At 40.3% G+C, this 12,472-nt stretch overlaps 1 protein-coding gene across 1 annotated transcript in view; it reads left to right on the top strand.

The window, feature by feature from the left end:
- SRPX (sushi repeat containing protein X-linked) overlaps positions 1 to 12,472 on the top strand; it is a 38,904-nt gene that overhangs the window by 17,892 nt on the left and 8,540 nt on the right. Inside the window, exons 2-4 of the mRNA XM_058799960.1 lie at positions 1,951 to 2,010; positions 7,580 to 7,771; positions 8,374 to 8,550. Of these exons, the coding sequence (XP_058655943.1) occupies positions 1,951 to 2,010; positions 7,580 to 7,771; positions 8,374 to 8,550 (429 nt within the window). The remainder of the gene's footprint in view (positions 1 to 1,950; positions 2,011 to 7,579; positions 7,772 to 8,373; positions 8,551 to 12,472) is intronic.

The following is a 12,472-nucleotide window of genomic DNA, read 5'->3' as shown; positions in this document are numbered from 1 at the left end:
AACTGGAGATGAACTGGCAACGCCTCTTCCATGGCTCTCTAAGCCAAGCCTGTTGTGTATTAAGAAAACACTGATTGTTAGGAAAGAGATATGACTGGCTTCTCATTTTGAGGTAGAAAATGAGCTGGAAATGGGAGATATTGAGCTCCATCAGGAGAGCCTTGTTTCAGGGCAAAAGCAGTGAATCCTTTAAGGCCAGTTTTTCTTAGAAAACTGTCAGAAGCGCTTAATTGTTTCTTGTCTAAGGAAAGGCAAATGCATAAGAGCTCACATAATTCTAAGATTTACTAATTTTAAATGCTAAAGTCTAAAATGCACACTAAAATTTGGAGAATTATTGGTGATAGTACTGAGGTAACAGTTTATAGCCCTCAAAGTGAGTAATTAGCTGAGTATTCCAATTTCTGGCAGAAAAATTGATGCTTAAAAAAGTATTCATTTACATATCAAGGTCTTCCTGAAGCCCTCAGGGATCCCAGTTTGCTCTTTTTGCTATGCAGTCATATTTAAAGTGCAAAGTTTGGTTTTATGTTCAGAAGTCTCTCAGATGTCAGTGTTTAGGTATCAAAATTGAACCTCAACAATAAATATTAAAAATCCAGAGAAATTATTTTAAGTGAAAGACTTCATTGTGTACAAGTCCCTCAATTTCAGAGGAAATTCACTTCTTCAGGTCCCAGCTCAAACTGGTGGAGGGATTCCCAGTGATCCAGTGCTGGGGAAGTGCTCCCGTGGACCAGCTGCAGATACATGGGCTGGGTTTTCTTGAGTCTGGTAGAATAAGAAACCCAAGTTTCACCATTTTCTGGCCAGATATTTTGGGGTTTTTTTAATAAGAAATGGAATCTGTAGACAAATGTTGACAGAAATCAAACTCTTGGGTTTGATTTCTGCTGAACAGTTGCATGCTGTTCACATGGAATCAGTAGCTTATTGAGGTGCCTGAATTAAATAATTTTGTCTAATTTTAAGCAGCAGCTTGTACAGACCATAGTCTCAGATGTCAGCAAATGGTGATGAAATAACCCCAAATTCTGTAGCTGGAGATTCCATGTGAGAAGCTCCTGTGGCCCCTGAGTACCTGCCCATTGCTTACAAGGTTTTTAAAAGGATATCTCAGAGTGGGAATTTGTATGACCCTTTCTTTGTAGAAAAGATTTATCTAGAATTTAGATTAGCTTCATGCTCTGAAGTTGCTGACTTTAAATAAGTGTTGTTTAGGAATTTTGAAGGCTTTTTTGCCAACTGCTTTGTTTTATTGATGGTTTATTTGAGTAGTAGTGCTCCAGCTGGTTTCTGGTTTTTAGAAAGCAGCTTCTACCTTTATTTGAAGTTTTCAGCCATTGCACAGGGTTTTAAAAGTATGGAGCTTTGTTGTCTCTTTATTTGAAAATGCCAGAAGAATGCTTGATACCAAACTGTGTTTTTGATTTGAGTGTAACTTGTGTTTGCAGGTCATGTACCTCAGTGTCTTGTTCTTGGTGTCGGGATCTTACAGGTCATTAAGGATGGTTGCACTTGAGTTATTTACATTTTGCTTTTGCTGTTTGGCCTGATGGCTGTTCACTGCCATTGACACTATGGAACCACTTTATAGTGAAACCTCTGATGAGCCCCCTCACCTGTGCCTGCTCTGCTCTCTCTGCTCAGCATTTCACCTACATGGTTGCTGTAACAGAGCAGCTGTGACTTGGCACATGCCACTTAACATTCCAATAGGAGCACCAAGAGAAATTTACTATTTCACTTCATTATCAAATCCATTTGCCCCTTCCAAATTCACTGTAAAGTAGGTCTGCTATGACTCTGATCTTCAGAGAAGCGCATGCTGATGACATTGCATAGATTATTGCATCCTAATCTTGCATGTCTTTCTCTCAAAGCTTTCTTTTATTTTTAATTTATATTTCCTTTCTTGCTGCATTTTTTTTCTCTTCTTTTTTATTGTAGGATCAGGATATTCACCCCTTGAAGATGATGAGGATGTTTATGCACTCAGTAGATACAAAGGTGAATGCTTTGCTTGTGTGCTAAAGAGGATCAACTGCTTGCTGACAGAAAGCTTCATTCTTTTTACTTTCTATGGATTATACAGTCTTGGTGATCCAGCTCCATGGTTTTTTCTCATGGATATTTAGATCAAGATTTAATTTCTGCTGTTTTTAACAATGGAAATTAGACCAAATATTGATCCCAGCTCTTTCATGCACCCGAGTAAGTAAGTTTTACATTGCCTTTGCTCCTGGGAGATCAGGTTGTGAATGATGAAAATCAGGAAGAGCTTCTCTTTCTTATCCATACATGCTAACAAAACCATCAATGATAAGCTGACTCAAAATCTGGGCTTTCTGATGGTAATGTATAGAAGTACATGCAAGAGAACTTGATTTTCATTACTTTTTTCTTTCCATAGAATTGCTTGCATTTTAGGTTAATCTGCTACCTGAAGTGCCAAGTGAAATGTGTTTTACAAATGCATGTGTGCATTCCAAAACCAAATTGTGTTGCTGGATGAGTGAAGGGATGTGCATATTTATAAAGCAAATTCAGGTTTTCTTCCCTGTTCTGGAAGACTTTGCCACTCAGCAAGAGTGAGGAGTTTTTTGCCGCTACCAGTAAATCTTCCATATGCAGTGGCAATTTTCTAAAAAGGTCTGCCTTTGTCTTAATATCACTCTCCTCTGCCAAAATTCCTCAGAAGCCTAGACACTAAAGAAATGTAGTATTTCATTTGTCGCTTAAATGATAACTGTTTCTTTTTAGTAAATTAATCTGTGGATGTACTAGAGTTATCATCACTTTGATTACTTAAAAATACTGGTCATTGATGTCTTGTTGTACATTATTGATTCTCTGCAAAGAATCAATGGGCCATATAAGAGGTAAGTCATAAAATAATTCAGACATTTATGAACAGCCAAGGGAAGACACAGCTTTTATGGCTATGTTGCTGTTTTCATAAATGTCTCATCTTCCTCCCAGTAAAATACTCAAGTATAAAATTTTGCTCTCAAACATGTGCACAAATAATTCTCTAAAGCTTTATTTAGGTTAAGCCATTTTTTCTTTGCCTTCTAACATGTGATCCTCTGCAGACACATAGAAAAAGAACTCATAGATCATGAAGATAAATCAATGCCAATTCATGCCAGGGCAGGCAAGTATTTAAAATGTGGATTCTGTGTAAATTCCTTTTGTATGGTGATCCAAAATGGATTATTTTCGTGTCAGCCAAAATGTCACCAGGGTAAGTGAAACATAATGACTTGTTCACACAGACATTAAAAACTGCCCCAAGTTGGGAAGCACTTCTGCCAAATATTGAGGAGCAGACAATGTGAATATAAGAATATAAAGCATTGGAACAGAAAAGGCTGATTCTTCATTAGCATACTTCTTTATGTTGGTTTGGGGGAGAAAAGGGATGGAGAAAGACAAAGCAAGGAAAAACAGGCTGTATAGCAAACTTCAGAGCTTCTCCTCAGATGTGCAGTCCAGCATTTTGGGTGTGGCCCATTTCTTAGCAAATAAAACGTACCAATAACAGGAATTGAATGGATTTTTGTTATTGGTGCTCACATATGCAAGCAGCATTGGATTTTTCTTTCTGTGCATGTGCAAGCAAGCACACATATTCATCCTCTTTGCCATCTGCAAACAAGATATTGTAGTTTACTTGGAGGGGTGAAAATCACCCCCCTACTAAACCCTTTTGTCTTCATCTGGATGTTTTACTACTTGCTCAGCTTTCCAGAGAAATATGGCCAAGATTTTCTGTGCCTACGGCATTTTTAAGGAGTTTTTCCCTTCTTCCCTGGTGAACCATCAGCTCTGGTGGCTGGTGTAGCAGCAAGCAGCATTACAGCTGGTCACTTGGTGTGCTGGTTGTGAAGGAAGGGCTCAGCTGAGGCTAGTGTTCAAGGGGCTGGGGGAGATGATGCTCTAGAAAGTGCTTTCCTTCCTGCCACTTGGCATCTCTGATCGCATTTCATGAGGAAAGGCTTCCTGAGTACAGCAGTTCCTGTGTTCATTACAGCTCCAGTGCCACTGCTCTGGTGATCCTCATTCATATATGTTTTCTCAGATACTGTAATGATTAGGCAGTGTCCATAGCTCTAAAGGCAACATTGGGCTTCAGCCATTTCTGTTTGCTGCCTGTTTTCCAGTGGGTTCAAACACAGGATACACTACTAAGTGAAAATTCAGGATGTTGTATTGCTGAGGGACTTTTTAGTTCTTTTTTATGCTGAGGTGCAAACTTTCTATTAAACAAGAAACCAGTATATAGGTCCTGGTAGTTAAAAATTCAAATTTCAGTTGGGTGAACAGAGCCTGGTATAGATGGTGAAGTTCCAGAAGAGGTGTCTGGGAAATCTCTAGCTTTTATAATCCCCAAAGCCTTCAGGAACACAGCTGATCTTGCCTTGAGGCAGGGAACAGCTTATGTACCCCCTTGGGGCCTCACACAAACCTAATATTCTACAAATGCTCTATGTATCTGCATAGCCTTTGAAAACCAATATGTGCCTTCACTTAAAAATAAACAAACTTTGATATAAAACTTTGTTGTATTGTTTAATGTGCTTTTCAAGTTATCTGGGTTTTTTCCAGCAGTATTGCTTGGTCTAACCCCCAATATTTGTAAATGGCTTGTAAACCCTGCCTCACCCACTTTCTTCTAATCACAAGCAGTTCTAGAGTAAGCATTGTAATGTTTTAAATCAAACAGATGTGCCTCCTAAGCTCTTCAAGTTATCTGCATCCAAAAAGCATGTTTGCTTTTGTTTTTCTTTCTGGCAGAATCATTTGGTCCAATGTAAGATGCATTTTGCTTCTTTGTGGGAGCTTGTTTTGTTTCTGGAAACCACTGTAGCTGTAGTGATACTACAGGAAAGGCTTTTTTCCTTTTCAGTGTTGTGTTTGTGCATTAAACTGCAACTTTTACCTGTTAGTTATCTTTTAAAAATATGAATATGTGGGTAGCTGTTTACTCAAGTCAAGTGTGTTTGTAAAACCACAAAAATTTACAGAAAAAGTCAGGCAATTTACAATACCTGAAACAGATTCTTTGCCCTCTTTATTTTTTTATTAGCCTCTTATATGCAAAGCATATTTGTCTTAACACCCTTTACGAAGGAAGTCAGCAATATACAGTTGGAGTTTATACGTGTGGAAAACCCAAGGCAAAAATGTCTTGAACTGATTTGCTGAAGGATTGCGTAACTGGCTGGGGTGAAAGCTCAGCCAAATGAGTTTTCATCCCCCCAGTCCTGCCCTTGCAGACAGTGTTGTCTTAGTAACGTCAGGTTTAAGCCCTTCTGCAGGAAAACTGAGGCCTAGTTCTTATTTAAGGAGATCTTCCAAGCCTGGATATGTAAATAAGTGGAAGTTTGACGTCTCAGAGCGTGGGAAGAACAAGTGGGACAAAAAGGCTGGAGAGTTTGGGCATGAAACCACTGAAGCAGAGATTGTGGGAAAGCTCAGGACCAGGAGGATTTCCCCAGGAGGTGAATGAGACAGAGGCTGTGAATCCAAGATGTGTGGCTTCCCCCAGAGAGTGGTCAGAGGTGGTGCCTGAGACTGCACCAGCAGCCCTGGAGTAGCAGTTAAGGAGGCAGAGCTGGGTGTTGGCATCACTCATTTTTTCAGCAGTTGATTTCTGTTCCCGTTAGCTCACACTCCTCATCTGTTGTCTCAGTTGTCATTTGGTGCACAACAAACATGAAAAATGGGAGCCACTGTGGTACAGCCCCTCAACAAAATGGCCCAAGGCAGTGGATGTGGGGATTTTTTAAATGTGTTGTGGGAGCTGTGGGATAGAGATCAGGGTGAAGGACAGGAAATAGTTCTAAAAAAAAATCAAACCCCCAAGCCAAAACCCACTCTCCACCATAGCACTTTGCATAATTGTAAGGTAAATAGCAGAGGATGCATTTGACATTCAGAAAACAGGCTTATAGGTGGGAAGAAACAGAGCTGGGATGATTGTGTGGCTGAGCCAAAAAGCTGAACTGTACTTTACCCTTAACCTGAGGGGTGCTGTTGGACTGGCCTGCTTGTGTCCTGTGCCTCAGTACCACTGTGTATTTGGTGACACTGGGAATAATTTCACCTACACATCTTTGTAAAGGGTTTTTTACTTGTATTGCTGAAAGACAAAAATAAGCATATCACAGTACAACTGCTTCAGAAATGGACTAGTCTAGAGGAAATGTGCCCTTGGTCTAGGCACATATCTAGATTGATAATTAGTCTCTGATTTTAGTCTGCAGATGTTATTTGTGTTTGTTCAGGACCAGCACTGAAAAATACAGATGTAAAGTGTAGTTTCTGTTGGGAAAGTGTAAATGTGTCCTAGAGAGGTGGCACACTGAATATAAATATTCCATGTATGAGAAATGCTGTATTGATTGTTGTTTTTTATGTATGGTGCTGATCCAACTAGTATAGGAAAATGCAATTAATAACTGTGGGAATTGAGCTAGCAGTGAACATCTGCCAAACGTGATCTAGAATTTTTTTTTTAATATTGTTTGTGACTGTAAGTATGAAGGCTAAAAATCCTGTGTTTTGTTTGTTCAGGGTTTCTTTTTCACCTTCCTTGCAAAATTCCAATGTTTTTTCATGCCCCTCTCTCATGTCACGCAGGATTTCAGCATTTGTCATTTTTCCTTTTTGCTTTGCAGTCCCTCCCTCTCTCCTCTCCCAAGACATGCTTTTCAAATCTTGGATCTGAGAAAGGGGCAGGCTTAGTCACTCTTGTGTAGAAAACTTCTATTGCGGTGCTGCCCATTTTCTTGGTGCACCCTCTTGTCAAAGCTAAACCAAGAATTTGAAACTTTGGCTGGGAAGGGAAATCTCTACTTGATATTCTTCTCACCAGCACTACATGTGGTGGTAAATCCTCGCAAGGTGGGGGTACCCATATCCTGAATATTTTACAGCATAGGCCTGGCCAGTTAATAAAGGTTCATTTGGAGCAGGTTCAATGTGACATGTTGGCAATATGATTTATGTAAGTGGTATCTGCTAACTGTGAGAAGGCTTGAACCATCACTGAGTTTTGCAAGGCAGATTATTTGGAAACAGAACTTGAATTTTTTTTAATGAGCACTAAGCTAAATGTTGAAAGCTGGCAGCTGCAGCTTGATCAGGGTGTTCCTAGTGCAAACTTCTATCAAAGAGCAAACGATCTAACAAAGTTGAATGTGTCTCGTTAAAAACAAGAGGGAAAAACGACTCAGTTGTCATCAAACTGCCCACATGGTGGCACACTTATTCCGTGGACAAAAAGCATAGTAAAACCCCACCTGCCCTCACAACCCGTCCAATATAATGGCTACAATCTTTAATGTTTGTCATAAAAAAGAGCTTTCATTCTTTAAAGGGCTGACCTCCTCATGTATAAGTGCACCTCTGCAGTGTTCTCCAATTTAAAGATTGATGGCTTTTTAAATTTGAGGGTTTTTTACTTTTTGTCTCTGTGACCTTGGTTAAGCAAAGTGATTTTATATTTGTGTCTGAACTTCTACATTTTTCTAATTGCTATGAACTTTTACATTTTTCTTCTCTGTGTCAGAAACACCATGGTGCTCGCCCATTAAAGTGAAACATGGTTATGCAAACTGCAGGACACCTCAAGGGGAATATTACAAGAATGTGTTGGGCACAAGATGTGATATTCGCTGTCAGAAGGGCTACGAGCTGCATGGCCCTCACCAGCTGGTTTGTCAGTCGAGCAAACGCTGGTCTGGGAAGGTGCTCTGCAAACGTAAGTGGTTGCAAAATCTGTGTGTGTGTGACTTGTGCCCCAGCTCAGACAATAAATTCTTATTTGCCATTGAAACTGATTTTTGGATTGGTTTATTTTTATTGGTTTATTTGGCAGAATGCTTAGATATGTAGATTAGTTTGTTGTTGGGGGTCTCACAGGTGTGCATGACATGATAAGCGTCTCAGTGGTACAAACACTCATGGCAGGGAATATTTTATCAATGTGAGATTTTGATTTGTGGGAATAGGCTTATGACAGAGCCATAAAGCTCTTTTAAAATATTGCCTATCTTAGACTTTCTAAGTTGACACAGTTTGTACTAGGTATCTAAATGGACCCTTAAAGTAAAACATTTTCTGAGAAGAGACGAATAGGTACTTGTCATCCCTTTTCTCATTAAATATTGTATCAGAGTTAAATTTGAAATGCAGCTAATGAGAACAGTGTAAAAAAACCTCACATGGAACAAGACTTCCTTCCACTTGTTTGCCAGCTGTGCCTTTATTTCTGTGTAGTATCCCATTGTAACGAGTTTCAGTGGGAGGGTAACAAGGGAGGGAGGGTAACAAGTTTCCAGAAGTCTCTGTTTCCTTTTCCAGAAAAGCGTTGCCCTGCCTTGTCCATGCCAACCAACGGGGGCTTCAAGTGTTTGGATGGTGCCTACTTTGGCTCGAGGTGTGAGTACTACTGCTCCCCAGGGTACCAGCTCAAGGGGGACCGCATCGTCACCTGCATGGACAGCAAGGCCTGGAGCGGCCGCCCGGCAGCCTGTGTGGGTGAGTGACGTGTTGGGGTGTGTGGTGTCATCCCAAGGGACCTGCACACATCAGCTCCAAAAGGCCTTTTGGATCCAGTTCATGGGGAGAAAAAGCTACTGTCCAGTGGGATTCACATTCTCTGAACCTGAGAGAGGCAGAGAAGAGAACGATCAAAACAATTCTTGTCTCATTTGCCTGGCCCGTGTTTGTGCACAAGTGGAATGCATTATGGAAGATTGTTTACCTGAAGGGATTTGGTAATTGGATTCTGGTGTGAGTGTTTTGTTTTCTTGACCAATCTCCTGATGGTTGGTCAGGAGACAGTCATGAGATTTTGTTCAGTTGACTTATTGTTTGGTTTCAGTTTAGATGTAATATGATACAGAATAATATAGTATGGTAAAGTAATTAATTAGCCTTCTGATATCATGGAGATGCATCATTCTTCCCACCCAGCGGGCAAAATTGCACCGATCCTGTCCCTCTTAGGAAGCAGAGAGCAGTTTTCCAAGGGTGCAAGGTTCTGTCACTCAGTACTTTCAGTCCAAAGCGAGTAGCCCAGCATTGGCACTTTAATAGAGATGAGTCTGGTGTAAATGGCCAGCACTTCACAATGCTTGTAATAGCCTTTGGTTATTCCTGAGTGACTTCTTCATAGACTGTGCTTACTGTGCTGCTCTTCCAGCATGTTCTCTGTGCTGGAATCTGTCACACATTCTGCTTAATGATTAAAAACAGGTTTGAGAGTAAACCTGTGGGAACCCAGAGCACCAGGAATATTTCCCTGTCTGCTTTGGGGTGCCCTGACCCCCAGGGGAGCAGTGACTTTGACTCTCATTCATGGAGAAAGTTTCCTAAACTTCAAGATAGACTGGAATCCACAAAAGTGTGAAATAGATTACAGAGAGCAGTGTAGGTGTATCACTTGGTGAGAAATTGAGGTTTTGGGGTTTTTTGTATGTTGTGGATGGAAGCAAGATGGAGGGCACAGGGTGTTGTCCTGGGTTTCTTCTTCATGCTTCTTCTTCCTCCTTCTCCATGGGTTTGGGTGGCACTTTGTGATTGGGCAGAAAAGTCCCCATTGCAGCTCTTTGGGATCAGTGATTGGGTTAAAAGGGAAAATCATCTAGGTGTCAGTTCTTAATTGGATAGTTTAGTCTTAAAAGACCTTGTACCAAGATATTGTTGGCTATTTGTGCCTTCTAATGAAAAGCTGCCAAACTCACAGTAGTGAGACTGCTTTACTGATAAGAAATAATAAACACCTGAGTCTGAACATGAACTACAGTCTAAAGTGCCTTCAATCCAAACCCAGAGAAACCAACATCTGGGATCCCCACAACAACCCATTGTCTGAACTGTTTTTCTTCCCTGGGATCACAGTCTTCAAATATATGCAGAGAATGTGAATGGATTGTAGTTACCAGCATGTTTGCAGTGAGCTAATTTAAATTTCAGCCTAGGTCACTCCAGTTATGACAGCAATTTTCATTACATAGCCAGTGGTCTCCTGGGAACCTCAGCTGGAAGAAGTATTTCCATATACATAAATCAGTAGAGAGATAATCAAATATTGAGATTTAACTTTTCTGACTACTAATGAAATGTCAGCACATAGTGAAGTCTCAGCCTGCTGCTCCTGTTTCTGGGAAGCCTCTGAAAAATGCTTCAGCAGCCACTCACAAAGGAAACTATTTCTTTGGCCATCTGAAATGACTGCTAGTAATTTAAAGCATGTGGGTGGTAAAGTGTTTGTGCTTAGTGTCTTGTGTCTATGATAATTTGGTTTTCCTCAGAATGCCTGTGGCTCAGTCTAGGTTGGCAAATGGCTTTGGAGCCTCTCCACTGTGGCCTGATGTTCATAAAGTATTATTCAGGTTTCCTGTGATTTGGTGTTGTACAAATGTAGAAATGAGCTGCTTGGGTCTAGACTGTTTGTGCTGTCTCTTGTTTTTGGTGTAAAAACAAGCTTTGTCCTTCTCATTGGTGTGGGCAGAGGAAGAAAAACAAACCTTTTACATTTGGAAATGATAAAATATTGTCCTGTATTTCCTGGCACTTTCAGAAGCTCATCTGTGTGCAGAGATGGTGAGCTTATTACAAAGGATCCTGTCTTGCAGAGTAAAGTAAGCAAGTACTTTAAGCAGTAAAGAAAAGAGGCTAAGTTAGCACTAACTCTTCTTTTTTATTTCAAAAATGCAGAGTAGTTGTTGCACAGGGTTTCCAGTCCCAGTTGTTGCATAGGATTACAAGTCCCAAGTAACCCAGTAAAAGTAACACTAAGATTTAAGTTGTGGTAATGCTCCATAGTTTGGAGAAGATCCCTTCAAATCTTGTGTGCACACAGCTCCTGTATGCAAATACTGAGATCTGCTGTTAGCAGACTGTTTAATAAGGTTATATTTGGACCTCTTGATAGGTAGGACAGAGATTTTTTTGTGACCAGACATCACAGACATAATTGTGGCCAGGCATAATTCTAACAGTACAATGACATTTGCAGTTGAAGACTTGTTGCTTAGTGTAATGCAGAAGTTACAGAGCTGCAGCCTACACAGTGGCCAGGAGAGAACTGGCTGAAGAGCTGAGGAGTGAAACTGAGGAGAGCAATGAAATACAAAGGCAAAAGGCTGCTTGATTTCTTAACTTTGATAGACAGTGAGTTGCACTGTGCACAGTAGGGATGCTACTTGTGATCAGAGGCATGGGCTGGTAAACTTCATGTCATGGAAGTGTCCTGGGGATTCCACAGCTTTTGGCATTGAGTATGGCTAAAATTACTTCAGACCTGAACTTGAAGTGCTCTTGAAAACAAGGGCCTTTCCTCTACCCTTTTATACTGCAGTTGGACTGGGTAGCATTTTTGCCCTAAATTATGTGGGCTTTGCAGTACAGCAGTGAAGATCCATGTAGGAGAGGCATAAGGCCTTTCAGTTGTCAAACATGTATTCATTAAAAGGAAGAAAAAAAAGGTGTATTTTTTAAAAATTAGATATGTTTTAGCAGTGATGTACAGAAGTCCTTATAGTTAGTGAGTATTCTGTCCTAACAAAGCAGACTGTCTCCTGCCCCCACCCTGTAAGAGGAAGGATATCCCTCATGTTGCTGAAATAATTTTGATTAAAAGAAAAATCAATGTATGGCTGGTTTTGGTTATTAGTTATCTAAAAATGCCAATACTCACTTGAATAATATTTTCATTATATCTTTAATGCACTGTAACATGTATTGAAATAGATATTTTCCTCTAGAAGATTGAAAAATGTCCCAGTCTTTTCTTCTGGAAAGATTGCCTTTTCCTGCAGTTTGTATAACAGAGGTTGTGGTAAATGGCTGTCACCAGGCTAAGTCATCCTTTTGTCACATCCTGAGCCTGTATTGATGGGATGCTTGTCCTAGTAGTGCTGACTACTGATGTAAGACATTATCATAAGAGTTACTTGGAAAAAATCAAATGCAGCATTGATTCTCCACAAAAATGGTAATTGTGCCAGTCTTCTGTTTCTCATTTTGCCATTACTGCAGGAAAAATAACCAGCATGTTAAGAGTAACATGCAAAGTTACCATGCAGAGATATATTGATGTTCAGTGTGCTTTAAAAATGCTCTTAATCACATCAACTACTGCATGTTGGGGTCTCTAGCTTGTCAGAGTGGCCCTGAGAAATGTTAAAGTATCTTTTCCCAGCCTGGTGCTTGAAGGAGGAGTCAGAGCTCTTCATTTCTCGGTCTCAAGGTTGTTTATTGTATCTTATCTATAAAATTCCTTCTCCTGTCCAGCTGAGGTGTGCTCAGCAGGACAGTCCAGGCTCTCTGCCTGCCTTTGGGGTGGTGTTATGTCTTTATACTAAAAACTACATGTACAATGTTTACAGTTACTTTCCAGTACCTATCACCTGTGTTAGACAGTGAGCTTCTACTCTAAACCAATTTGTAAGTG

Source organism: Ammospiza caudacuta, chromosome 2, assembly GCF_027887145.1.
Source record: "Ammospiza caudacuta isolate bAmmCau1 chromosome 2, bAmmCau1.pri, whole genome shotgun sequence".
NCBI lineage: Eukaryota > Metazoa > Chordata > Aves > Passeriformes > Passerellidae > Ammospiza > Ammospiza caudacuta.
The sequence above is the reverse complement of the archived record's forward strand: the minus strand, read 5'-3'. Positions and strand labels throughout refer to the sequence as shown.